This window comes from Hydractinia symbiolongicarpus, chromosome 13 (assembly GCF_029227915.1).
Source record: "Hydractinia symbiolongicarpus strain clone_291-10 chromosome 13, HSymV2.1, whole genome shotgun sequence".
NCBI classification, from domain to species: Eukaryota; Metazoa; Cnidaria; class Hydrozoa; order Anthoathecata; family Hydractiniidae; genus Hydractinia; species Hydractinia symbiolongicarpus.
The window spans coordinates 24,049,733-24,074,408 of record NC_079887.1 but is presented as its reverse complement, the minus strand read 5'-3'; the positions used below and the strand labels follow the sequence as shown (position 1 = coordinate 24,074,408).

The 24,676-nt window shown below is 36.0% G+C and overlaps 2 protein-coding genes across 2 annotated transcripts; both read left to right on the top strand.

The window, feature by feature from the left end:
• The first annotated feature begins 9,979 nt into the window (after nt 1–9,979).
• On the top strand, nt 9,980–10,956 carry LOC130623281 (uncharacterized). Its single transcript, XM_057438750.1, has 2 exons — nt 9,980–10,028; nt 10,085–10,956. Exons 1-2 carry the CDS (start codon nt 9,980–9,982, stop codon nt 10,954–10,956), a joined length of 921 nt encoding a protein of 306 aa, XP_057294733.1.
• A 113-nt stretch (nt 10,957–11,069) lies between these two features.
• LOC130623280 (uncharacterized) lies at nt 11,070–15,042 on the top strand. Its single transcript, XM_057438749.1, has 5 exons — nt 11,070–12,724; nt 12,872–13,005; nt 13,075–13,425; nt 13,483–14,563; nt 14,910–15,042. Exons 1-5 carry the CDS (start codon nt 11,070–11,072, stop codon nt 15,040–15,042), a joined length of 3,354 nt encoding a protein of 1,117 aa, XP_057294732.1.
• The last annotated feature ends 9,634 nt before the right edge of the window (nt 15,043–24,676 follow it).

The window sequence follows — 24,676 nt, the reverse complement described above, 5'->3', positions numbered from 1 at the left end:
GCATTTTAGAATGGCAAAAAAACAATCCATGTTGAGGACTGTGGATTAATATTAGATTTGTTATTTAAATTTTCAGTGCAACACCAGATGGAAAAATTAATCATGGAAATAAATTTGGTATTGGAAGTCAAGTGTAGTGAGCGTTTCAAAAGAAGAATGAAAATTACAAAGTGGACACACAATGATAAACTCTGCCAGTTAAGTCTCAAAATTTAAATTTTAGAGGTTCCAAGGAATATGTTCATATAAAATTTGGCACAAAAATTTAACAAACAAACAAAGAGAGAGAGTAGGTCAGGCAAGGGTTTCGACTCATATTCCTGAACCAAGGTCCCCAAAATATCTAGCTGAGTCACCTCAAAAGAGGTCTGCAAACAGTCCTCAGCAGGAACTAGATATTTCTTTTATCAATAACTCTTCAAAGATAGGACTACAAAAAAAAGAATAGTCACGCCCCGTTGTTGACATAGGCCGAAAGTTGTGGTGCTGACTGCAATTTACCTAAGCTCTTTAAGGAAAAGGATGAGGTTGTACATCATTTAGCAAGCTTTGTTTGCAAGGACTACTGCTCTGTCATTGCAATGAAGCAACATACCATGCACTTGGTTATAAACAACAGTAGTGTAATGGCCATTGTTTAAATTTCCAGAGTGGTTACTACAGCCCTTAAGTTGTAGTGCTTGTGACAAGAGAGGTGCCGGGTAAGATGTGACAGGAGACCAAACCTTAGACACAAGAACTTAGTGATAGGCAAAACGCTTTAATTGCAGAATGAAAATTGAAATGCACTCTGCGACCCTTTTTCAACTGTTGCAGTTTGGTGACTATTGCAGTAGTGACAGAAGTACGAGTTACCGCTTGACAATTCTTTGCTCTCCAAAAATTTATCTACTGCAGATTGTACAGTCGATGTCAAGGGCGGTTGAAGAAATGGACTTTCTGGTAGGGAACAACAGCATACTGCTCAATTGATACCAACTGTTTTAAAGAAATCATGCAAGTCACAAGCAACTTCGACCACTAGCTTTAAGGACACGAATCCCCAGGGCGAAACAATGAGCTCCACTACCTTGCCTGCACAAGAATCACTAAGCAGCAACAGCGGCTTGCTAAATTTGGGCAACACATGTTTACATCAATTCCATTTTGCAATGTTTTTATATCTTATTCGCAGTCGCCACAGCCATCTCTCCCAATGATTCCCATATGGCGAAAGGTAGAAGTTTTGTAAGTACTCTGCGCAAATTATCCTCCTCCAAGGTTCCAGTGAACCCTTCTTTAGTTCTAAATGCATTAAAAGGCCTTGTTTCTAATACAGGGGGCTGCTTTCAATCCGTTCTTCCAGCAAGATGCCCTAAAAATTCTTAAGTATCTCATACCAGAGTTGTCCTTAGCCTTTCCTTTCTTTGGTAGATTATTCAAACACTCGTGTGAAAATCTGCACTACTTGCAACTCTTGCAATAATATTAGCCCCTCTGAGCAACTAAGAAAAAGAATCTCGAGATAGCCGGATGTAAAAAGATGATCGCATAGATGACTCACAAAGAGATTTCAGAGTGGAACGCACAGACATGTTAGAAAAGTCGAGGCAACGGAGGCAGATTCTAACTGTTTCGGAATAAAACGCCCTAGCTCCTACTTCAACAGCAAAGAAATGTACACACCAATTGTTACATTAGCTCGCAGATGCTAGGGTATTCAAATACAGCTGTTCGTCCCAAAATGGAAATTTTTTGGCTCTCTGAGCACCAAACGGGATTTAAAGTGAGTTCGAGTCACACCTTCGTTACTAACTTAGTGATGTTTCTTTATCAATTCCCTTGCTTACTTCCCTAATGTCCACAATAACAATATTGTTTTACTATCAAATTGTATTTTTAGTGGATATGTACTCTAGTAGAGCAATTTGCTGTTATAGCATAGAATATTTCTGAGATATCTTTGAAAATAGTCTCAACTGGTCAGTGCATGTGGCGCAGTGGTAGCGTGTTTGTCTTCTGACCATGGTAGTACGACTTCGAAGACTGGTAACATCAGTGGACTTTTTCTTCATTATTTTCGTTTTCACTTTCCTTTTTATCTTTCTGTTTAGATGTCTTTTCACGCCATCAATCCTATTTTTTGTACATTATTTGCATCAACCAATTTCACAACCTTGCTCATTTTGTGAGCAGATCAATTAATTGAAGATCGATAGCAGCGCGGGCGAAATGATTATAAAATTCAATGGATCTGGAAAATGTTATACAACTGAATGGGTAAACTTGGATAAAAACAGAAAAGCAGTCATTTTCTTGAATTGGGGCGAGATGAATGTGGGATGACAAAGAGCATTTTCAGAGTAGCTTTTGCTCATAGGGCGAAAACAAATGTCGGATAATATTTGATAAACGGCCCAAAAACATGTGAAATACAGTAGAGACCGCCAATTAGTTTTTCGAGTTTGGGTGTTAAAGTCGCTGAGGAAAATAGAAGAAGTGAAAGTGTATTTTTTAATTTGTTTTCAATTTTACTTATCATTATTTTTTATTATCATTTTCATCACTTTATTACTTATTATTTTGCCCCTTCTTGGCAATACGAGACACGTCACTTGGTCGGATTGAGGAAAACGTCGCTAGAAAAGCGACTTGAATCAAACTCCATTGATACAGTGGCTTTTATTCAAATAGGTGTACTGTACACAAATATATCAATAGAAACCTACAGATCTGCAATTGGTGCCTTTTATGGTACATGCAAAAATGCTAGTCGGATGAAAAAGATTGCTCAAAATGCTGGTGAACTTGTGCAAAACTATGGCTTTCGGGACGTGGTAGTACAACTATTAGGCCTTTCAATAATTTTGATGATTACATTGTGCAAGATCAAACTCCTCTTGCTTGCCCAAGCAGGTGATGTTGAGACTAACCCTGGTCCTGGAACATACAATGTTTTGAAGACTGTCAAGGCATCTTCTCATCAGGGTGACGAAAAGTTTGGAATTTCTGCTGGTTTGCAGTGCTTATGTATTTGTTTGTTTTTTATAGCTTCAAGTACACATCGCCGTGTTGCTTTATGGACCGCACATGATTTAGATCATATTCTAACCAAAGGTAATGAAATATTTTGCATACTAAATGTCACAGGACCACTTTCCATTCCTGAACTCCCTACTGTTATTGATTTTGCTGATAACTTATATTCAGTCCCCAAATGAAAGATTTTTACCAACTTTATTTGGGATCCAGAAATGATGATGTAGGTAGGTAATGGCTTATTATTAATAATTGGCGAATTTACGGTGGGAGTTTTACGGACTAAAAAGAATTATTTTTTATTTGATTCACATTGTCGTGATCAAGATGGGTCTATACCAAATAATAATACTGGTACTTCAGTTTCGCTCAAATTCTCCTCATTGCTACAAGTGGAAAAATACATTTGTTTAACGTATTTGCCTTTAACACAAGAGACACCTTTGCAGTATGAAGTGCAATTTACTAGGATATTGAAAATTGGATCTGAAACCAGTAATACTTTAAAAAAAAATCTTTCCCAGCCATGACTACACCTGATTCAAAATGGAAAAATTTGTACCATGAGCAAAAAAAAAAAAAAAAAAAATTCAACAAAACATGAAAAGTTAAAATAATCGAATTGTATAGCTAAGGTAGTATATAGAGAAAAAAATAGGATGCAAGATAGAATTGAAGCATTCAAGCGTAAAATTTCTGAAGGGCCATTTTACATTTCTGTTGCCTTCCAAAAAGCATCATGGTTCTGTTGATCACCCCAGTAATAGAGTTTATAGTACTTTTTTTAAATTAGCCAAGCCTGATCAATTCAACACTTCAACATCTGCGACAAGTGACAGAATTTCTACTACATTATCAGGAGATGCGAGCAGTAAAAAAGCTGTTAGTTCTTCTACACCTGCAGCGAGTGACAAAACATCTGCTACAGCGTCAAAAAATTTGAACATTGAAATTGATGGTAAGCTTTTGTTTCTCTGGTCATTGTGACAAATTTTGTTAATTGACTCTTAAGATTTTTGGACTGCGAAGTAAACTAAGTGTTTCATTTGAGATAACCTTGTGCTTATTCTAGCGGCCTAGGCTACAAGGTCTGGTTGTATAAGCGTATTGTTCTCATTTACCCTGGGTTTTGACGGTTTAGAGAAGACTAATTTTGTTTGTAAAAGTGTTTAGTAATCATTTTTTTTTCAACTCTGATCATCTTGGATGTACATTGAAGTAAATGTATACTCCAGCTCCCCAGGCTCCTAATGTACAATACCCAACGAGTGAAATATTGCTAAACATATAAACAATGCAGTCATGAAATGAGTTAAAGTTTGTTTTTTTCTTTGTAGTTTTTACTCTATTTCATGAAATTGCAAAAGTTCATATTATGATCGGGCCCTTCTTGAATTTAATTAATTCTTTTTTTTCAATACGGGGAATGAGCAAACAACTTGAATTGAGGCCTACCCATAATCTCCAAATTGTAATCAATGTCGAGAAATAAGTTCTACTTTTAGGTTCCCCTAGTTATTATGAATATATTGTTTATAAAGAATAAGAATGAAAATTACAAAGTGCACGCACAATGATAAACTCGACCAGTTAAGTCTTAAAATTTAAATTCTAGAGGTTTCACTCCTCCAAAGAATATGCTCATATAAAGGAACACAATTCTTCCTTTTTCCAAGGAGATAATTCGCACAAAAATTGAACAAACCAACAGACAGAGAGAGTAGGACAGGACTTCTGTAAAGGGTACAAGGGTTTCGACTCATATTCCTGAACCAAGATACCCAAAATGTCTAGCTGAGTCACCTCAAAAGAGGTCTGCGAACAGTCTTCAGCAGAAACTAGACATTTCTTTCATCCATAACTTTTCATCTGTCCTACTCTGTACAATCTTGTGAGACTGGGGTAAGAAGTGGAGTCGTTACTCTCCAAAGATAAGACCAGTGTAGTCAAACCCCCTTGCTGACATAATTTTTATTTTGTTTTTTAGTTTTTTTCTTTTTGACTGGGGTAATAAGTGGAGTCGTCACTCTAACAAAAAAAAGTTTTGAGTGGATTATGTTATGGTGTCCTGGGGCTAACACCAACATACTCAAATATTTCTTTTTACAAGAAAATGCAAGCAAATCATGAAAATATAACTGATTTTCGATGCATGTATCTTGAGTACTTTACACACAATGATTTTTACTATAAAATATGACATTACCATAAGTAAATACAAACTCTGAAACACGAACTTGCTGTAGAAGAGAAGAAAACACTGCAAATTTATAGCAGCAGAAAGCACTAGAGACAGCCATAAAAAGAATCGGCGAAACTAAGAAAAGAAGACGACGAAGATGAAGAACCAAGTAGCTCGAAAAGAAATAGACGCTCAACATCAGAGGCAATAAATTTTTTGCGGAAAAAAATGGCTCATGATAAAGAATTACAGGAGCAGAAGGAAGCTAAGCGATGTAAAAAAATTAGCCTACAAAAATCCTAAATGGATTAGAAAGGAAGTAATTTACAAAGAGGTGGCAAGCCACCGCAATGATGAACTCAACCTGTTAGGTCTTTGGAAATAAGCTAGAGGTTGTAATCATCTAGAGAAAATGCCTCTCAAAGTACAATTCTCTCTTTTTACAAGGAATCAATTAAAAAATATATATATAAAAAAATAAAAAGGATGAATAGAACTTTCACCAAGGGCAGGTAGGTTTCGACCCAAGTACCCTGGATGTCTAGCTGGGTCACCTCGAAGAGGTCCGCGCACGGTCATCAGCAGAAACTAGACATCCCTATCTTCCTAAAGTAAACTTTGACCACTTTCTGTTCAACTGTGCTATTCTTTGTTTTTAACTCAGGTAATAAGTGGAGTCGTTACTCTCCAAAGACAAGATCATGTGTGATCAAACCCCCCTGCTAATATATATATATATTTTTTTTTAACTGGGGTAATAAGTGGAGTCGTCACTCTCCAAGACAAGACCTAGTATGATCAAACCCCCTTGCTAACTTAATTTTTATTTGATTTTGTTTTATTTTTGACTGCGGTAATAAGTGGAGTCGTCACTCTCTAAAGACAAGACTGAGTGTAGTCAAGCCCCCTTGCTGACTTATTCTGGTTAAAATATTATCTCAGCCCTTCTAAAAAGAAAACATATGACTCGTGGCTGTTAATAAGGCGGTCATCACAGAAAATTACTGCTCTATCGTTGCAATGTATCCACCTGTGAACCATTTGGTCGAAGGCTATGGTTGTGTAGTGACAATTATTTAAGTTGCCGCAATGGTTGATAATAGCCCTTAATTGAAAATTTTTACGAAATTTCACTTCTCCATCTACAGTAAAAGGTATGAAAAGGGTACCAGGGTACGCAGTAATACGAGAGGCAATTTTTGACACAAGGCCATTGGCACTGGCAAAACGTTTTAGCTGTAAAATGAGATGGGAACCTACTACCTCTACTACTACCTCTTTTTCAACTAGAGCAGTTTGATGAGCGTTGAAAACATGGCAGAAGTAGGCATTGGTGTCTGACAACTCCTCGCTTTCAAAGAAATTATCTAAGGAAGATTGTAACGTAGGGTGCAGAGAAAGTTGGATGCATGGTGCTATAACTTCTGAGGAACTGGTAATATGACAAGAATTTCAAGTGGTTGATGTCTTGATGCCAGTACTAAAGAGACTTCTAAGAAATGGAAAGTCTAATGACAGACCAGGTAGGAGATATTCAAGAACCTCGGGGACGTCGTGCTGAGCAAAGATATTAAATGCACTTCCCTTCGCAGCTGAGATACAAATATGCTCCCAGCTTTTCAATCGAGCATCCAACAACAAGCAGTACATTATGCAGATCAGCAGAGAAATATTTTACAACTCATAAACTAACAACAACAATTCTAAATGTTCATGACTATGTTTCTCAAAATAAAAATAATAATAAAATTGAACTTTTGCCACACTTGGAACTTTAAACGTTGAAATGTTTTGTTGTTATTTTTTGTTGTGATAGTCAAATCATCAAAAGCTACTTTTTCTACAAGATTAAACATGTTATTATACAAAAAACCAGGAATCACATTTGAAAGAGAAATAAGTTTTGTCCTCAGAATTTTGATATTTTTTAAAATATATTTATTATGTTTTCATAAAGACACCTACATACTGTATAATATATATTAGAAACTGATATTTTTTGATCAAAATATTTTTATATTTTGTTCATAGTGTATATTCATTGAAAATATTCTTGTGGAGTCGGTGGCTCCTCTTCGAAATAACTGGAGGTCATGTTACAATAGAAACATGTCTGTGCATTATACAATATACGACAAAGCAGCACTGCCTTGCTAACTGGACTTCGGGCAAATGTCATATCCTTATTGTAATCCACAAATTTAAAAATATTTCTTACATCGCCAACCAACCATTCTACCAACACTCGTACTGCACTCTTGGCTTGCGGGTGTAATGTGTTTGTATATGCACAGACAGAGGATAAGCAGGTTCCTCATTAATGCAAAGAGCTTGACCGTTATACCATGCATGGGCTTGTAGTTAATGTCCCTGATTGCAGCAGCATGGTGCTGTTGTCTTCCTTCAAATGGCCCTTTGAAGTTAGTGATACGTCTATTTGGCAAAGCAATACTCTGAAACGCCACAGCGTGCACACGTTTATGACCATTGTAACCTACTCTTTGGTTTTGTTTGGGCCTGGCTATTCTTATGACTGTTCCATCAACAAAACCGAAACAATTCAGCAGCGGTACACCTTTCTGATATATTGTGTCTGAATATTGTTGCAGTTTGGTCGGTTGTAAGAAAGCTTGGTTCCATGAGTTTATTCTGTGATTGTGATTTTCATAAAGAAAGTCTAATTACAAAGTTGTAAATCAAGGATAACTCGGTAGAATTACGTCCAAAACTAGGAACAATATCTGAAAATCAAGAGATTGCTAAGCGCTTGAGAAAGATGCATAACCCTACATTCCTGAACAAACTGTACTTTGAATAGTCACAATCGTACCTGGTAATTGGAGGGCATTTTTTAAGTAACTCAAATCTGTTTGCGAAATCTCAGTCCAGTTAGACAGCGTTAATCATCCCATAAGTTCATGTCAAATGTAGGAAAATTCCAGTAAGGATAAAGTTCTCCTGACACATTTAACTCTGATAACAAGAATAGAAATATTCTTCGTCGGCGATCGCATCAAAAGCACACACAAGAAGAATAGCTTAACGAACCTCTCTAAGCCCTTGAACAGCTGCCATATTTGATTACTTTTTTCCGCGCAATTGCTAAATCAAACATTCGCTAAACATTTGGAGCAAAAAGGATTTCTTGCTAATAAGCCTAATGTTTTCACGTTAATGGTTAATCCTTTTTATTATTGATTATAAGATAACAAAACAGCAACCTGTAGTGATTCGACTCGTCTAATCACTCTCATTTTAAGTGGTAGAGGTTAAACCCTCTAAAGATCTCTATGCTCCCTTTTACAAGGATAGTCTGTTCAACCAAGTTAACTGAAAAAGCAACCGTCTGGACAATACAAATACTGCAACAACAAAACAAAAAAACCAACATATATTGAAATTAAACGTATATATACAAATAAATAAAAACTATAAAAAGGGGGCAAACAACTACATATGCGCCAGGACTTGTGAACCTGGCTGTAGCTTTACACGTGTTACGGGATCCCAACACTCAGCCTTACACAGATGATTGATGCTTAGGACCAGCCTTGGTCAGGACCAACCTGAAGTTACTGGGGTGATATGCGTGGGCGTAAAACCATGAAGACATGAAAGAGAAATTTGACACCCCGTTGCAGAGCTTCTTACAAGAGTAACTATGGGTACAGCAGGATCGTTAACCCTGTAGACCAAGTGAGCAAACTTGGCCTTCCTACTGGACTGAGGTACAAAGTGGGGTCGTCGCACCCCACTTTGTACCCCTTGCTATGCTTCTTATGATTACTCTATAAGAGAGTGAAGAGTGAGCAAACTCTAGGTTCACAGTTGACTGCTTGTGACAGAAACAGTTGGGGTAATACAAAACCGCTAGGGAAAAATAACCCTCCCCCTTTTATGTGAATGTTAATCAGACAATTTTTACATTTTCACAAAAAACAAAACATACACAGGAGAGTTATTTAAATCAGATGGTGCAACTCTAACAACTGCTTTATCGTCACATCTTAACCATGAGCCACAGCTGCGATCTTTTTGTTGCCTCTCTACTTTTCTCCTAACTTAAAATCTTAAAATTGCCTGATTATGTCCACCTTCATAATGTCCATTTCTTAAAAAAATTACTTTAAAAACACTTCCGTTCTCTGTCATTAAAACTTTTGGTATTGACTTTTCTGTTAACTACGGTACTCATGGATATAGTAATGGTCTCATAAGTGTTCCTTCTGTTCAAACGATATCCTACGGTTTAAATTCAATCCGCTTTCAATCTATTCGATCATGGAACAAGCTTATCCAACATTTCAACTTATCCTTCCTCAATTTATCACCTAATGATTTAAGGATTACACTAACTGATTTCTTTTTACAATCTTATGCCCAACAATAGTTCCTTATTTCTTAAATTGCTTATTTCAAGCCAATTGTTTAAAACCTTGTCATTACACTAGGGTCATGTGTGTGTGTGTGTAAAATGTGTCTCCAATTGTTTGCAGTTTTTGTTTTTTATTTGCTTGTTTTATTTATTTATTTATTTTTCTGGTTATTTAATTGATACCCCATTCCATATATCCCTAAATTGTCACTGATCATAGTTCTTTAATCAAAGGTAGCCTCATATTTTTCTAGCTATGCTATAGTGTGGTTTCCTGCATAATTTTTATAGTTGTGTAGATATCATTATTTTTATATTTATATTGTATTTTATTTTTGTTACAAATGAATAAGTCTTGTAAATTTCTTTTTTCGTTTTTCAAACAAAACCGGAGACCGAGCAAGATGGCGGATGTGTTTTCTTTAGCGCTGAACTCGACGCACATAAAACATGGTATAAATTCTTGTTAAAACCGTGGTATATCTCAGTAATCTTTGATGTTTATGCAGAAGCAGACAGCAACAGCCAACTAACGATTAAAAATATCCAATTTCGAGAGATTATTTCGTATCAAACGGAAAAAATGGAAGAAAAGATCGACCTCATGCTACAACAAATAAACAAAATCGAAAATCGTCTAGGAGGTATCGAAAGCACCCTCACAGTAATGAAAGAGCTTCAATCCGATGTAGATACAATTAAAAAAAACCAGTGCGGTATTATAGAAAAACAAGCAAGTCATGACACTACGATTAACAACCACACAGAAGAAATTACTGGTCTGAAGTTCACATGTGACAACATTCTATCACGAAACACAAAAATTGAAACGGACATCAGTGATCTTAAAAAAGAGAACAAGACTAAAGAAGGGAAAATCAACAAGCTCAGAGCCGAAATTAACGATCTGGAGCAATATGGGAGAAGGGTGATGGTCGATATCAGAGGCATACCTAGAGTTCAGAATGAAGATACAACACTTTTGACGACACAACTGGCTGAACTGATGAAAGTAAAAATCGAAAAGGAAGATATAGACATCAGCCATCGAACTTCCAACAAAAAGGAGGCCAGTATAATAGTAAAATTCAACTCAAGATACAAACGTAATATTTTTTACGAAGGTCGAAAGAAGCTGAGTGAAAAGACCATCCAAGACTTGGGGTTTCAAGGATCTACGAAAATATACATAAACGAAAGTCTGACATCAGTGAATGGAGAACTCTTCCGTCAGGCAAGAGAACATTTATTGAGCAAGAAATTAGTAAAGTATGTGTGCACAAAAAATGGGCAAGTTTACGTTAGAGAAACAGACACTGCAGATATCATTAACATTAAATCGAAAGATGATATTTTTAAATGTGCATCAGATCTTCAGTGATTCAATTTTTATTCACTTTTTTGTTCTCTTTCATTTATTTCTTTATTTTTATTTTTATTTCACTTATTCTTCGCGTTATATCTTTTGTGTTATGACTATTTTGAACTTTGACTATGTCATCTAACAGGATTGAAAATGTGATTTGTCACATCTGCAACAAAATAGCACTTAATAACTGTATTCTCTGTGATTTGTGCAACACATGGTTACATGTGTCTTGTCTCAAGATGACTAAAAGTACTTTCAATAAGCTTTCTCAGGAAGAAGTCCCATGGTTTTGTAGACAATGCATATATAGAACCCTTCCATGTACAACTCTTACTGATATAACATTGAATTCTCTAACTTTTAACTCTTGTATAAGCGATAATTTCAAAGAGTGTGATTTCTGCAACAAAAACATAAAATGTGTAAATTCCACCGTAACCTGCAGCACTGGTAAACACAAAGTCCATTTAAAGTGTGCAAATTTAAACAAATCTAAACTTAAAAGCATTAACATAAACAACTGGATATGTAGCAATTGTAACTCCTTTCCTTTTAACGATATGGATAGTGAACAACTTTTTAACCTAATGTATAACTCATCGCTTGATAAGTATGACAACTCATATCTAATAAATAAAAATCTTGATGATCTACTAAACCTCCCTAAATTAGAGATTGAACACCCTAATAATATAGGTAGAGATGATGCCAGCTCATCGGTTCTAAATTTTAACTACTATAGTCTTGAAGATTTTCATAAACTAACACAATCAAAGCAACTCAATGCTGCATTATCCTTCTTGCACACAAACATACGATCTTATCAAAAAAACATTTCTAATTTGTGTGATCTAGTTCATACTCTAGAATACAAATTCGACATCATTGGCCTATCAGAGGCATGGCACTCCTCAGGTAAGGAAATTAATTCAATAACCCCATCAGGTTATCACCCATATGAATTTATCAGTGGAAATTCTCAAAATGCAGGATGTGGTTTTTATATTAATTCTGAACTCAAATATATAGTAAGAGATGATCTTTCAGGAGTAGTTAACGAGAGTAATGAGGAATTCGAAATATTGTTTATTGAGATTTTTAATGATCACTCCAAAAATATATTGGTAGGAGTAATATACAGGCACCCTAAATGTAACACTACAGAGTTTCTGGCCCATATGCAAAAGTTACTTTTCTCTATAAACAAAGAAAATAAAAAAATAGTAATCATGGGAGACTTTAACATCAACCTTCTCCAATTCGAAGAACATCAAGAGCCAAATTCATTTTTGGAAATAATGTTGAGTAACTTTTTACTTCCACACATTATACAACCCACTAGAATAGCTAAAAGTTGTAAATACACATTAATTGATAACATTTTTTACAATGATATTTTAGATGAATGCATCAGTGGAAACCTTATTCCACATATAACAGACCACTTACCAAATTTTTTAGCCATTGAAGACATTCATACGAGTCGCGTGAAGAACAACAAAAAGGTAAGAGATTATACAAACTTCAATACAGAGGAATTTCGAAATGAACTTATGGGTATAAATAACAAACAAGAATTAACTTCAATGGATGATGTAAACCTAATGTATAATGTATTTCATGATAACTTGACAACTGTAATAGATAAACATGCACCATTGAAACCAATGTCAAAAACTCAATTGAAAAGATCTGTAAAACCATGGATAAATGATCACATGCTACTTATGATAAAAGAAAAGAATCAACTCTATGGTATGTTTATGAGAAGTGGCAATAGGCAAGCATATACTCAATATAAATTCTTGAGGAATAAAATAAATCATAGTATCAAAATTAAAAAATTCCAATACTATAAAAATTATTTTGACACCAATAAAAACAACATCAAAAAGTTCTGGAAAGGAATTAATCAGTTTTTGAATAGGAACAAAAATAAAAACACACCAACTGCTATAAAGCAAGATGGTAAAACATTCACTGATCCAAAAGACATTGCCTCTTTGATGAACTTATATTATGCAAATGTGGCTCCAGAATTGGTCAAAAAATTACCAAAAAGTTCTTCCAAAAAAAATTTTAACGACTTTTTAAAAGACAGAAACCCTTTTTCATTTTTTTGCTCTGCAGTTTCTCCACAAGAGGTGGAAGACCACTTATCTAAGTTGGATCACACTAAAGCAGTTGATGTATATAATTTCCCTATAAAACTCATAAAACAAAATTGTGATCTCCTATCTGAACCATTATCTATTATCATTAATAAATCATTCTCTGAAGGTGTGTTTCCAGACGCATTGAAATATGCAAAAGTGATTCCTTTGTTTAAAAATGGGACAAGGCATGAAGCAAAAAACTATAGACCGGTATCGATTCTTCCGTTATTTGACAAAATAATTGAAAAAATTATGCATAAAAAACTAATGACTTTCTTGGATCAATACAAAATAATATCTTCTTCGCAATATGGATTTCAAAAAGGTAAGTCAACTAGCTATGCAGTCCTGGATCTAATTACCAAAATATCTTCTTCATTAGCAACCCAGAGTCACTCTATCGCTATCTTTCTTGATTTTGCCAAGGCATTCGACACAGTAAACCATACTATACTACTAAAAAAACTAGAACACTATGGAATTCGTGGAATAGCTAATAAATGGTTCAAGTCATATCTATCTGGACGGACACAAAGTGTATCAGTTTCTAACATTCTGTCAAGTGAATTACATATTAGTTGTGGAGTTCCACAAGGTTCAATCTTAGGACCAATATTATTCTTACTTTACATAAATGACATCTCTAATGCTTCCCCTTCTTTTAAATACACACTATTTGCAGATGATACTAGTTTATTTATTGATAGTAACAACAAACAAGAATTATTTAAAAAAACTAATAACGAGCTAACTTCTGTCTGTGATTGGCTTATTGCAAATGCTTTGAGCCTGAATGTTACCAAATCTAACTACTTATTTTTTAGCAAAGAAAAACATGTCGATATCCCGGAGATCAAGTTACTAGGAAAGAACCTGACTCGTAAGAATTCTGTCAAGTATTTGGGAATAATAATAGATGACGAACTTTCCTGGGATAATCATATACAATCTGTTTTAAGTAGAATTTTACAAGGTATTGGTATCCTAAGGCGTCTCGGTCCTATTCTTCCATGCAAATCTTTACTTTCCATATACTATAGTTTAGTTCAATCACATATCCAATATGGTGTTATCAACTGGGGATCACCAAACACTAAAAATATAAACACCATCAATAGATTAGTAAATAATTGTCACCAAATTCTAATAACCAATAATAATCAAACTATAAACGATATGAAACTTTTAACATTCAATCAGATATACATGGTTAATGCCTGCAGGTTGTTATTTCAGTTTCATAAAAATAACCTACCTCCTAATGTTTACAACATATTTAAAAAATCTGATAGTGTACATAATCATAACACCAGACAGTCTCAAAACATGGGTCTTCATATTCCTCACAGAAATAGATATCTTCCTTTACTATATCTTGGTCCTACTTACTGGAATCAATATTGTGTAAACTTGAAAAAAGATTCTCTCATATCAACATTTATACATCACTTAAAAGAGAAATTGTTAGTTCTATAGTATATCAAACATATTTTTTATGCGATACTATATAATATATTATTATTATTTATAAACAACATCATTTGCTCAAAGTATTACCAATACTACTCAATAGTTTTTGTAATCTTTCAATACCTATTCCTTTAATTTTATAACTTATTTAAGTTCATTGTCAAAGAAAAACACTCCCCTTTTTGCTCTTTCTCGGTTCCCCCACCCCCATAACATTTTTTTTTAAATGTATATAGTTTTTAAAAAAGAAAGTTTATATATTTATATAGTGTACACGGCTTAGAAAACCCTTGTGGTTGTATTTGTGTATACTTAGTTGTAACTTTATTCTTCAAACAGAATACATATTTACTTACTTACTTACTTACTTACTTTCTTAGTCCGAATAAATGACTACTTACTTACTTACTTACTTACTACTTACCTACTAAATAGAGATAGCATATTTCTAACTCTAAGTACTTACAGATAGCACATTCGTATTTCAAAGTATAAGTCTAAGTGTTAATCTGCCTTTCTATTTTATTAAAGATGCAAAAAATATATTCATAACAGTTTTTAAATAAATGTGACAAACATATGGCTCAAAATTTTATTCTAATGGCGTATACTATTGGGAGATAGGAGCGACGGTAGTTATTTGTTTATTAAAGAAATCGTGTAGCAAAACTCTGTGCAGCCAGGTCAGCAATACTTTTCTTTTTATGAAAATAAAATAATTTGATGATGAGGTGACAAAACAGCTAGCTGTAATGATATTTCTTGTCTAATGACAGCTGGTTCTACTATAGTTAGAGGTTGCAACCCTCTAGAGATTTTTCAAAAAAGCAAAATCCCCCTTTTTGCAAGGATTTCCTAAAAACATTGACCGTAAAAGGCAGAAAAATACAACAGCGACAGAACACAACACTAAACAATAAATATTAAAGCAATTCAAAATGAATTGAATAGGTACAAATGACATAAATAAAACTTATCATAACGTGAATATCCTTAAACGGATAAATTTAAAATTATTCTTTAGAGAATGTGTTTAAGAAGCAAACAACTATCTGCGCGCCAGGTCTTGTGACCCTGGCTGTAGCTTTCCATGTGTTATGGAGCTCCAACACTCAGCCTTACACAGATAATTGTTGCTGTGGACCTGCCTAATGACAGTACTAGCCTGTCATAACTGGGGTAATATGCGTGCGCGTAACACCACGAAGACCAGATAAGAAAATCTAACCCCCTTGCAAAGCTTCTTCTAAAATGACTAAGGGCAGCAGGATTGTCAATCCTGAAAGCAAAGTGAGCAAACTCTGCCTCCGTACTGGACTGGGGTAATAACTGGGATCGTTAAGCCCAAACACAAGATATGATATCAAGCCCCCTTGCTGTGCTTCTTACAGTGTCTCTATACAAAGAGAGGAGTGAGCAAACTCCGGTTTCACGGTGCACTGACCAACATAAATCAGCTGGGGGTAAATAAAACCGCTAGGGTCATGGATTCCCTCCCCCATTTGTTGTGTGACATACAAATAAGCTAACTTCTGGAAAAGAAAAGTATGTATGACGAAGAATTATTTAAGTGGAATGTGTCTACTTGAGAAATACAGCGATCGTTGCATTTGAACCAGGTGTTTTGTTGGTCCTTAATGAAGGCCCAGTAATGACCTGCTTTTAATGTACCTGAGTGGTTAATGGTAGCAACCAAGTTATACTTGTTGTTGAAAGACACATCGTCAGTTGGGTGAGATGCTTACCTTTAAGACATGATGTCTTTTAGGCAAGCAATTGACTAACTTGTTGTCTTTAAAAGAAGACCCATTTACTGATGTGTATCTTAACAATTGTACAACAAGGAAGTCACCGCAATTAGAAATCTGAGTTTCAATTGTGGCCTCTTGATGCGATGAACACTGGGGGCAGAACCACTTGTTGTCACCTAGAAGTTCTTGAGGTTGTAAAAATTTGTTAAAAGAGTCTGCTATTGACTTACACGTTGGTAAAATTAAAATTGAATCCTTTTGTTCCCTGGAAGTGGAGAAACAACAGGAGTTGCATGACGTTGTTGTGGTCACAGTTACAGACAGTAGATTGTCAACCAAAGGGGAAGATCCAATAATTTCATCAAAAACAACTTGAAGGATCTCGGGCACATCTTGTTGGTGATTGTGATAAAACGCGTTATTGTTAAGAGCATGCATTCTGTTTTGCAGCGCTCATAAGAAATTGGAAGGATCAATTGGTGAACGAGAACGTTTCAGTAGTGACATATTTAGGACTATAGACTTTACTAGAGGAGATGACAAAGAGGACTCTGATGGTAATTGACACCAAAGTCTTGGAAAAACCGTTAATGCTTGCAAAATGGAGTTTGCGTAGCATGTGTTCCCCTTGTTTATCAAACCAGCATGAACGATGCTCACCTTTTGTTTAAGTTCCTGGCTAAGGTTATGGTGTTCCGTGGGTTTTGGCATGTCAGAGATGGCTGAAGATGGACTTTTAATGGATTTGGTAACAGACGAGGATTTTTCATGAGGTATACTATCCTTTGGTCGTGGCAATGTTGGCGGACTGCAGTGCGTAAGATCTTGTGACCAATGTGGTGAGTCTCGTGCAATCCAAATGCAAAAGGATGCTTTCATGCGTATATCGCCAAGCTTGCGGGCGCTTAAAAACGCAGATTTGCTAGCGAAACCGAGGATTTTTAGACAGCAAGTTAGAGACCTTGAAGAGTAGCCCCTAGCACCCACTTCTACTGCAAAAATATGCGGAAACCACCCATTGCTACGTATTACCTCGACCAAAGGGAAGTATTTGGAAAGCTTGGTGGAATGCCGAGATCCCATGTTTTCCTCACAAGGACAAGTAAGTTCAATAATGATGATGCGCTTAGAACAATTTGAGTATATTACAAAGGCATAATTTCAACCCTGCAACATAAAACACTATACCATCCGTTTTATCCGCTTAATGTCTTATCAACTGTTGTAATCTTTTTGTTGAGATCTAAGTAGCCTTACGGCATGTAACATCATAAGTGAACGTCGTTATAACTGTGTTAAAAGCATGAAGTTGTTGCATATGATACATTGCCTTAGTCTTTCCATAAAGCTCTTTTATATGCACCATTGCAGAATGGTTTCTTTATCACATAAAATTTCCTTTACAAAATACGGAAATTTATTGTTTTGTTTTGTAAAAATCTGCCATAACCAGATAGTGATGTACCAATTTGTGTGTCTCGCAAGCCGGAAGACGTAGGAAGCCTATTACTACACAACAATTCGTAAAAAATTCGCATATTGGCGATTGAAAATCGTTCGAGGCTGAAGGACTCCAATTTCGGTTTTGCATGACCAATCGACAACATAAGCCTAGCTTGTGCACCAGAGTCGGTAGTGATAACTTTTTCTTCCTCAGTAGGCCGCAGACGGAGCATAAAATCGACAATTCGCAAAGGCTTACCCTGTCCAGTATCCGAGGTTCGAGATGGTCGCAAAAACAGCTCAGAGGAACGATGTTCTTGCTCGTGATAAACGTCTGTAAAGGAGCGTTGTTATCGTTAATCCAAAGGATGGCCAAAATTTTCGGAAAACATAGTCGATGGGCGCAGCAGATGATCAATCATAAATTGCTGCCTTGTTTGGAGGTTCGGGTCATCACAGGAATGATTAGCTGTGGCTGATAGAGTAACAAGTGGCTCTGTTTGTGGTCGGACCGAATGCAGTTTTTGGATTTGAGCCTGTCGCTCAGCGATCTCTTGGCGAAGTTAGATTTGATGCTACGCTGAAGAGTGGCATGATCGTTTTCAAGGCAAGCCAGTTCGTTACGAAGGTCAGTGAGTGGATGAGCTACTGCTGACTGGTCCTGTGTCTCGTTTTAAGACTTCTGGTGGGTGGATTGACGCTGAGGCGTTGTAGACTGAGGAGATGAAAGGTGTTGCTGCTGGACATGTCGATCTGAGTCCACTCGAGAGGACAACACTTCTCGACCTTGGCAAAGTTGACTTGGAGGGTTAAAGTCATGATTGTGAACTGGCTCTCGACAACCAGGGCAACCCGGTCTTCGACGCTTACATTTTTTCTGTGCTGCCAGATGGAGGATGCCTGCTTGTGATGCAGCATCGTTGTCTGAGGAGGCAGCTGATGTATGTACGGAGGATACAAAGGCCAGCAAAATGTAAGTGAAAACATTCATTTTTTAATATAAAATTAGTAGCTTGCTAGCTATGTAAAATTCAGCAATGGGTGCAATGATTAGCAAATTCGGCTGAAGACCATGTGCCAACTATATATACTCTGAGGCAAGGGATTCTGGGAGGAACCTTCTAGAAGGAGTGGGGCTGACCCACATGGAGTGGAGTACTAGGATACTCAATGGGGGTATGTACATGCTGTGGAATTTAAACACTGATAAACAAGATTTATCAGTCACTTAAACCTGTTATTAAAAATATTCATACTTTATAAATTTTTTATCAGTAAGGTATATTAAAAAGGTAAGAACGACAAAATCTACGACATATCCCAAATATATATTTCAGCAAGCTAACGCCCAGGTTGGCATGTTCACACTGATTTCAATTTTTACATGTGGAAATAAAATACTAAACATAATACGATATAATAGAAAGAAAATAGAACTATTATAATAATTCTAAAGGCATAAAATAAATTTTGCTGTGTTATTTAAAATGGGACGGTTTCGCTCAATTAATAAGCTCTCCATCAGAGTAAGTGTAAAATCATTAGACTCTTCTCCAAGTACTGAGAAATTGTGAAGCGATGCTGGAAAGTGATCACAAAACATCAAATGTTCGAGAACAGCACTGGCCTCGGGACCAAGTTTAACGCGTTTACCTGTAAGTGCAAAAATACCTAAATGCTCAGACATACTGACTTTAAAATAGTGTTTTGTTTTGCCATAATAAGGAGAGGAGCAAGCTTCGCCACTGTAAATTTTACAAAGCAATTTCATGTAATCTTGAATTTCCGGGTTTACAATAAATTTGTTCTTCTCGGATAGAAGTTTGGTTAAACCTTAGCTTGTAAAATTGGAAATGTTGTTATTATGAAGGTTTGTATGAGATAACCGTGCTGTCACAGATGATTTAATGGCCGTGCTTTTTCCTGTCGATGGTTGACCAACAAATACCATAAAAGTATTGAGTAAAAGTAGTTTGTTGTTGTTATCATTGATGCTAACAGGTAGCCCATATGGACGTGTGAAATGTCTCTTTCATGTATTCGTAGTTTTACGCTCACGCATATCACACCAGTACCTTCAGGCTGGTCCTAAGCATCAATCAACTGTGTAAGGCCCGTAACAAGCCACAGCCAGGTTCACAAGTCCTGGCGCATAGGCAATTGTTTGCCTGATTTTTATAGTTTTTATTTAATTGTGTATATATACGTTTCATGTCAATATATGTTTGTTTTGTTGCGATGTCATTCCTTTTACAGTTTCAATTAACTTGGTTGTACAGACCATTTTGTAAAAGGGAGATCTTGCTGTGCATAGAGATCTTTAGAGGGTTTAACCTCTACAACTTAAAATAAGATCCACCAGGCTAGTCAAATTACTACAGCTTGCTGTTTTGTTATCGGACTATACGCATTCTAACAAATATAGGATGATAAATTTCGTATTCTTACTTATATTGCAAATAAAAATCCGTGTTCTTACTTATCAACAAAATAAGAACCCATAATGTCACTAATGTGGGATAATAAATGCCTTATTCTTATTAATATGACAATGTTAATTCCCGTATTACTTATTATATGCCAACCCCGACTTCAGTTTTTTTCATCTTTATGATAATTTAGTATAGCGAGAACAAGCCTTGAAGACAATGTTGTACAGTTACGACATAATAATAATCCGTATTTCAGGTATACTGGCAAACCTCCCATTTTGTTAGGGCTCTGTTGTATGTGCATGGGTTAAGGATGTAATAACCATCATAAAATAATAACTTTTTTATTTATATCCAATATGTACAATCGTTTTTCTCCCAGTTAAAAAATATAAAAAGTTAACAATATTAATTATTTAAAAAAAAAAAATAATAATAATCTAAGAACTTAATAGAAAAAGCCCACAGATCCATTAGGACTCGTTAAAGCAAGTAGGAACTGTACTACACAAGACTATTCTCAAACTATGGAGAGGAAAACTGAAACGTTAAAATATATGTAATTAAAATGACACTATCCACATTATATTTGCTGACTTATAACAGGGGAAGGAACTTTATAAAAAAGTTATAGTACTATCCTGCTTAAAACATATCAAAAAATGTGTTGTAATATAGTAAAAAGAAAAGAAAGTTTGTTATGTGCACAAAATCCTTTTTTTCAATTTAGCCATAAAAAGGTTGGATATTTTGTATGTTTATTATACATGTTTACATCATTGCAAATTCCAAACAATAGGTTCCACACAATAGGTTCCCTTTCTTAGGGTTCCCCATAACGCCTAACAACACCAAGTGCAGTATTGTATATTCTGATTAAATCTGTGGCCAATTAATTACGCCACGGAAGACTTCTCCTGCCCTTGGTCAAAGTTTTACAAGGAATTAATTAAAAAAAATATAAAAAAATAAAAAGGACACAACACATTTGAAAAGATGATTATTATCGTGGATGGTAAGTAAGTCTGTTTGCAATCGAAGTGAGTGCACGTGAATATTGCCCTCGGTCGGTTGCAATTTGTTTGAAAAGATTGGGTTTCCAAAACAAAGAAGCTTTCTAAGCCGTCCAGAAATTAGGCGACATTTGTATAAAAGCATCCTTCTGTATTTGGCTCAACATCTGTGCCTACCCCTCTATTGCCAAAACTTACAAGCCCGCAACAACGACAACATCATCAACAACGAATGTCAACAGTAGATAAAGGTCACTTACCCCCAGACCCAGCACCGCCTACAAACAGCACTGCAGGAAACCAACCCTGATTAAAAAAGGGAATACATGCTATGCTAATTATATCCTGCAAGAATTATCTTTAATTCCTGCACTTTGGTCGCAAAGTGCATGGGAGTTCCCTTTTGTTTCCTCCCTGGCCAAGTCCGTCTTGCTGACTATGTCCATGTTGTCTAAATCCACCTCAGTTGTAGACCCTTCCACCTTTCTCCGAGCATCACAACGCAAAATGCTAGGAACAACCCATTCAGTATTACCAACAAACTAACTACAACGATATCTTGTAATTCATGCCTCTTGTCTTCCAGTAGGGAGAAAAGTATATCCATTCTGCCACTCCCTATCTCAACAACATAACAGGCTCCATTAAAGGTTTTTTTGCAACCAGAATATACGTCTGGAAATGACAGGATGTGCCCATAGCGCTTTTCCCTTCAAGACAGTACCCGGGAAACTGTCTTCACCCAGTGTGGTGAAAATGGAGATCATCCAACTGAAAAGGTTTAACAGACTCCAAGGAAGATCTGTGAAAAATAATAAGTTTGTTTTCTGCCTTGCCCAAGGTGACGACACCCTAAAAGTTTATTCCCATCCTACAGAGGATATATCATTCACAAACCAATATAAATTAACTGCCACAAAAATATTAGCAGGGGGGTTTGATCACACATGATCTTGTGTTTGGAGAGTAACGACTCCACTTATTACCTGAGTTAAAAACAAGGAATAGGACAGTTGAACAGAAAGTCGTCAAAGTTTACTTTAGGAAGATAGGGATGTATAGTTTCTGCTGATGACCATCCGCGGACCTCTTCGAGGTGACCCAGCTAGACATTAGGTTCAGAAATATGGGTCGAAACCTACCTGCCCTTGGTTAAAGTTCTGTTCATCCTTTCAAATGTGTTGTGTCCTTTTTATTTTTTTTATATTTTTTTAATTAATTCTTTGTAAAAAGGGAGAATTGTGCTTTTAGAGGCATTTTCTCTAGAGGAGTACAACCTCTAGCTTATTTCCAAAGACCTAACAGATTGAGTTCATCATTGCGGTGGCTTGCCACCTCTTTGTAAATTATTTTCCTTCTTCAGGCACACTGGCAGCAGCTGGTCACTATTGGGCTTACATAAGAGATCAGGGTGTTATATACATAGTTAAAATGTGATGATAGGGTAGTGATTAGTGTCAAGCCATCTGATATAAATAACTCCACAGTGCATGTGTTATTTTTTGTCAATATTTAAACTAAAACAGGAATACATTATATTAAAAGGGGGAGGGATCTCTTTTTACTAGCCGTTTAAAATTACCCCTGCTAAGTGTTTCAGATACAGTTTACCGTTATTCACGAGTTGGCTCACTCGCCGCTTTCCTTGCAAGCAATTATAAGAAGCTTAGCAAAGGGACTTGGCAATTGCCTTGTCTTTGGATGTAACGACCCCACTTATAATCCAAGTTCTGTAGGGAGCCTAAGTTGGCTCATTTTTCTCCACCATAGCTAGGAATTTTCTAATCTATCTTTAGAAATATGGCTGACGTAGCAACAACTAGTAATTTTGGAGGAAATGGAAGTGACGAGAAGACGTAAGCAGGGAAGATGTGGTTCTGGTAAGCGATAATTATTTTGTAGAAATCACTGGGAACCAGGTTGCTATAATGGGGTAGATTAGCAGATTAAATTATGAACGAGGTGTTTTTGACATGACATTTTTTTCCTGCATGAAACAGTGGAGATTAACAACGATGAGCACGAAGATGAAAAAGGGATAAAGAAGTAGCAGATCGAACCAGCAAAATATGCAGACGAATATTGCTTGCACAATATGCGAAAAGCGTTTTGTGGCGAAATACAGAATGGATATGCACGTCAGGTACACCCACCTGAAGGAGAAAAACATGTGTGCCGGTGTGGCAAGAATTTCCATCGACCAAGGCTGCTAAAAAACACCAAGCTAACTGCATAGGAGAAGGGGAGGGAGAATAAATTTTATTCGTAGCATATTTTGCATTTTGCGTTGCTTTTGTTCATACCCATTAATTACACTTAGCATTTGTTGTTTATGATAAAATCGGAACTTGTTTTTACAGTAGCCAAGAATCGATATCTACACCAGACCATGCCGTAAAAATTAAAAATTCCGTATCACCAGACAGTTTCTGGGACATTTATTTTCCTGCAACCCTCGAATTAAGAAGAGAAGGGATGCTTTTGCACGAAACTGTAGTTTTGCCAAGTCATGATTAAAGCCTGTCTGTGCTCCGGAGGTTGCCTTATTACCCTTTTAAACGCTGCCACAACCCTATATAATCAAAATAACCACAAAAAAGCGTTTGAAATATACGGGCACATCGTCAATTTTGCAAATTACGCACAACGTTTAACCGCGACTTACTCACAAAGTACCAGGATTCATCTGTGCAAAGGGATATGACTGTACTGTAAGAGAGCGAACAAATAAGCAACGGACAACGCATGTAGTCATGAGAAAGGTTATTGCAATTACCGAGTAAGATGTCTAGAACGTGGAGACAATTTTGTTAGAAATAAAAGAGCAATTAGATTTATTAAGAACAATTGCTGAAAACTAAACGTTGTCTTTTTTCTAAAGGAAATCCGTGCCCACACTTTTCAAATATATTTTATTTAAAACATTCGAAATCCTATCAAAAACTTAATGCAAACCTATATTAGCGGGTTTTTAAATCAAAGTATATGTGAAAACTGTGTGAAAGAAAAGACGGTATAAAATAAATGAATATTTTTACGCTACGTTGCTTATAAAATGTGTTTCTCAACAAAATATTTCTTAAAAGCAAAAAAATCTAAATCCTGCGGACTAAAAAAAAAGTATCCAATTGATAATACAATTTTTTTATAACAACAATTTGTGATATTTCTGGTGACGGAAAGACTTGGTGTGGTTATTGTAACGCAGCTTAAATTCACCTTCTGATGTGCCATAATAACAGAACAACTTGTTATCAGTGGTAACTTCTGCTTTGTATACAATGTTCGTAATCCGACAATCTCCATGAAGTGGGCAATTAGCTTTTGTTCGACAGTTACATGGCCTTTGTTCTTCCTTCAGATGGTCACTCAAGATCTTGTTATGTCCTGACGACCACTTGAAACCGTTTGGTGTCAAGGTTGGGATTGTGCAATCTGTGTTGTGTGTGTGTTTTGTGTGTGTGTGT

Coding starts and splice junctions, on each gene's coding strand:
- LOC130623281 (XM_057438750.1), top strand. CDS start 9,980: ATGGCGGATGTGTTTTCTTTAGCGCTGAACTCGACGCACATAAAACAT. Junction 10,029..10,084: donor CTCGACGCACATAAAACATG/GTATAAATTCTT, acceptor ATGTTTATGCAG/AAGCAGACAGCAACAGCCAA.
- LOC130623280 (XM_057438749.1), top strand. CDS start 11,070: ATGTCATCTAACAGGATTGAAAATGTGATTTGTCACATCTGCAACAAA. Junction 12,725..12,871: donor TTTATGAGAAGTGGCAATAG/GCAAGCATATAC, acceptor GTTTTTGAATAG/GAACAAAAATAAAAACACAC. Junction 13,426..13,482: donor GCAATATGGATTTCAAAAAG/GTAAGTCAACTA, acceptor CTTCTTCATTAG/CAACCCAGAGTCACTCTATC.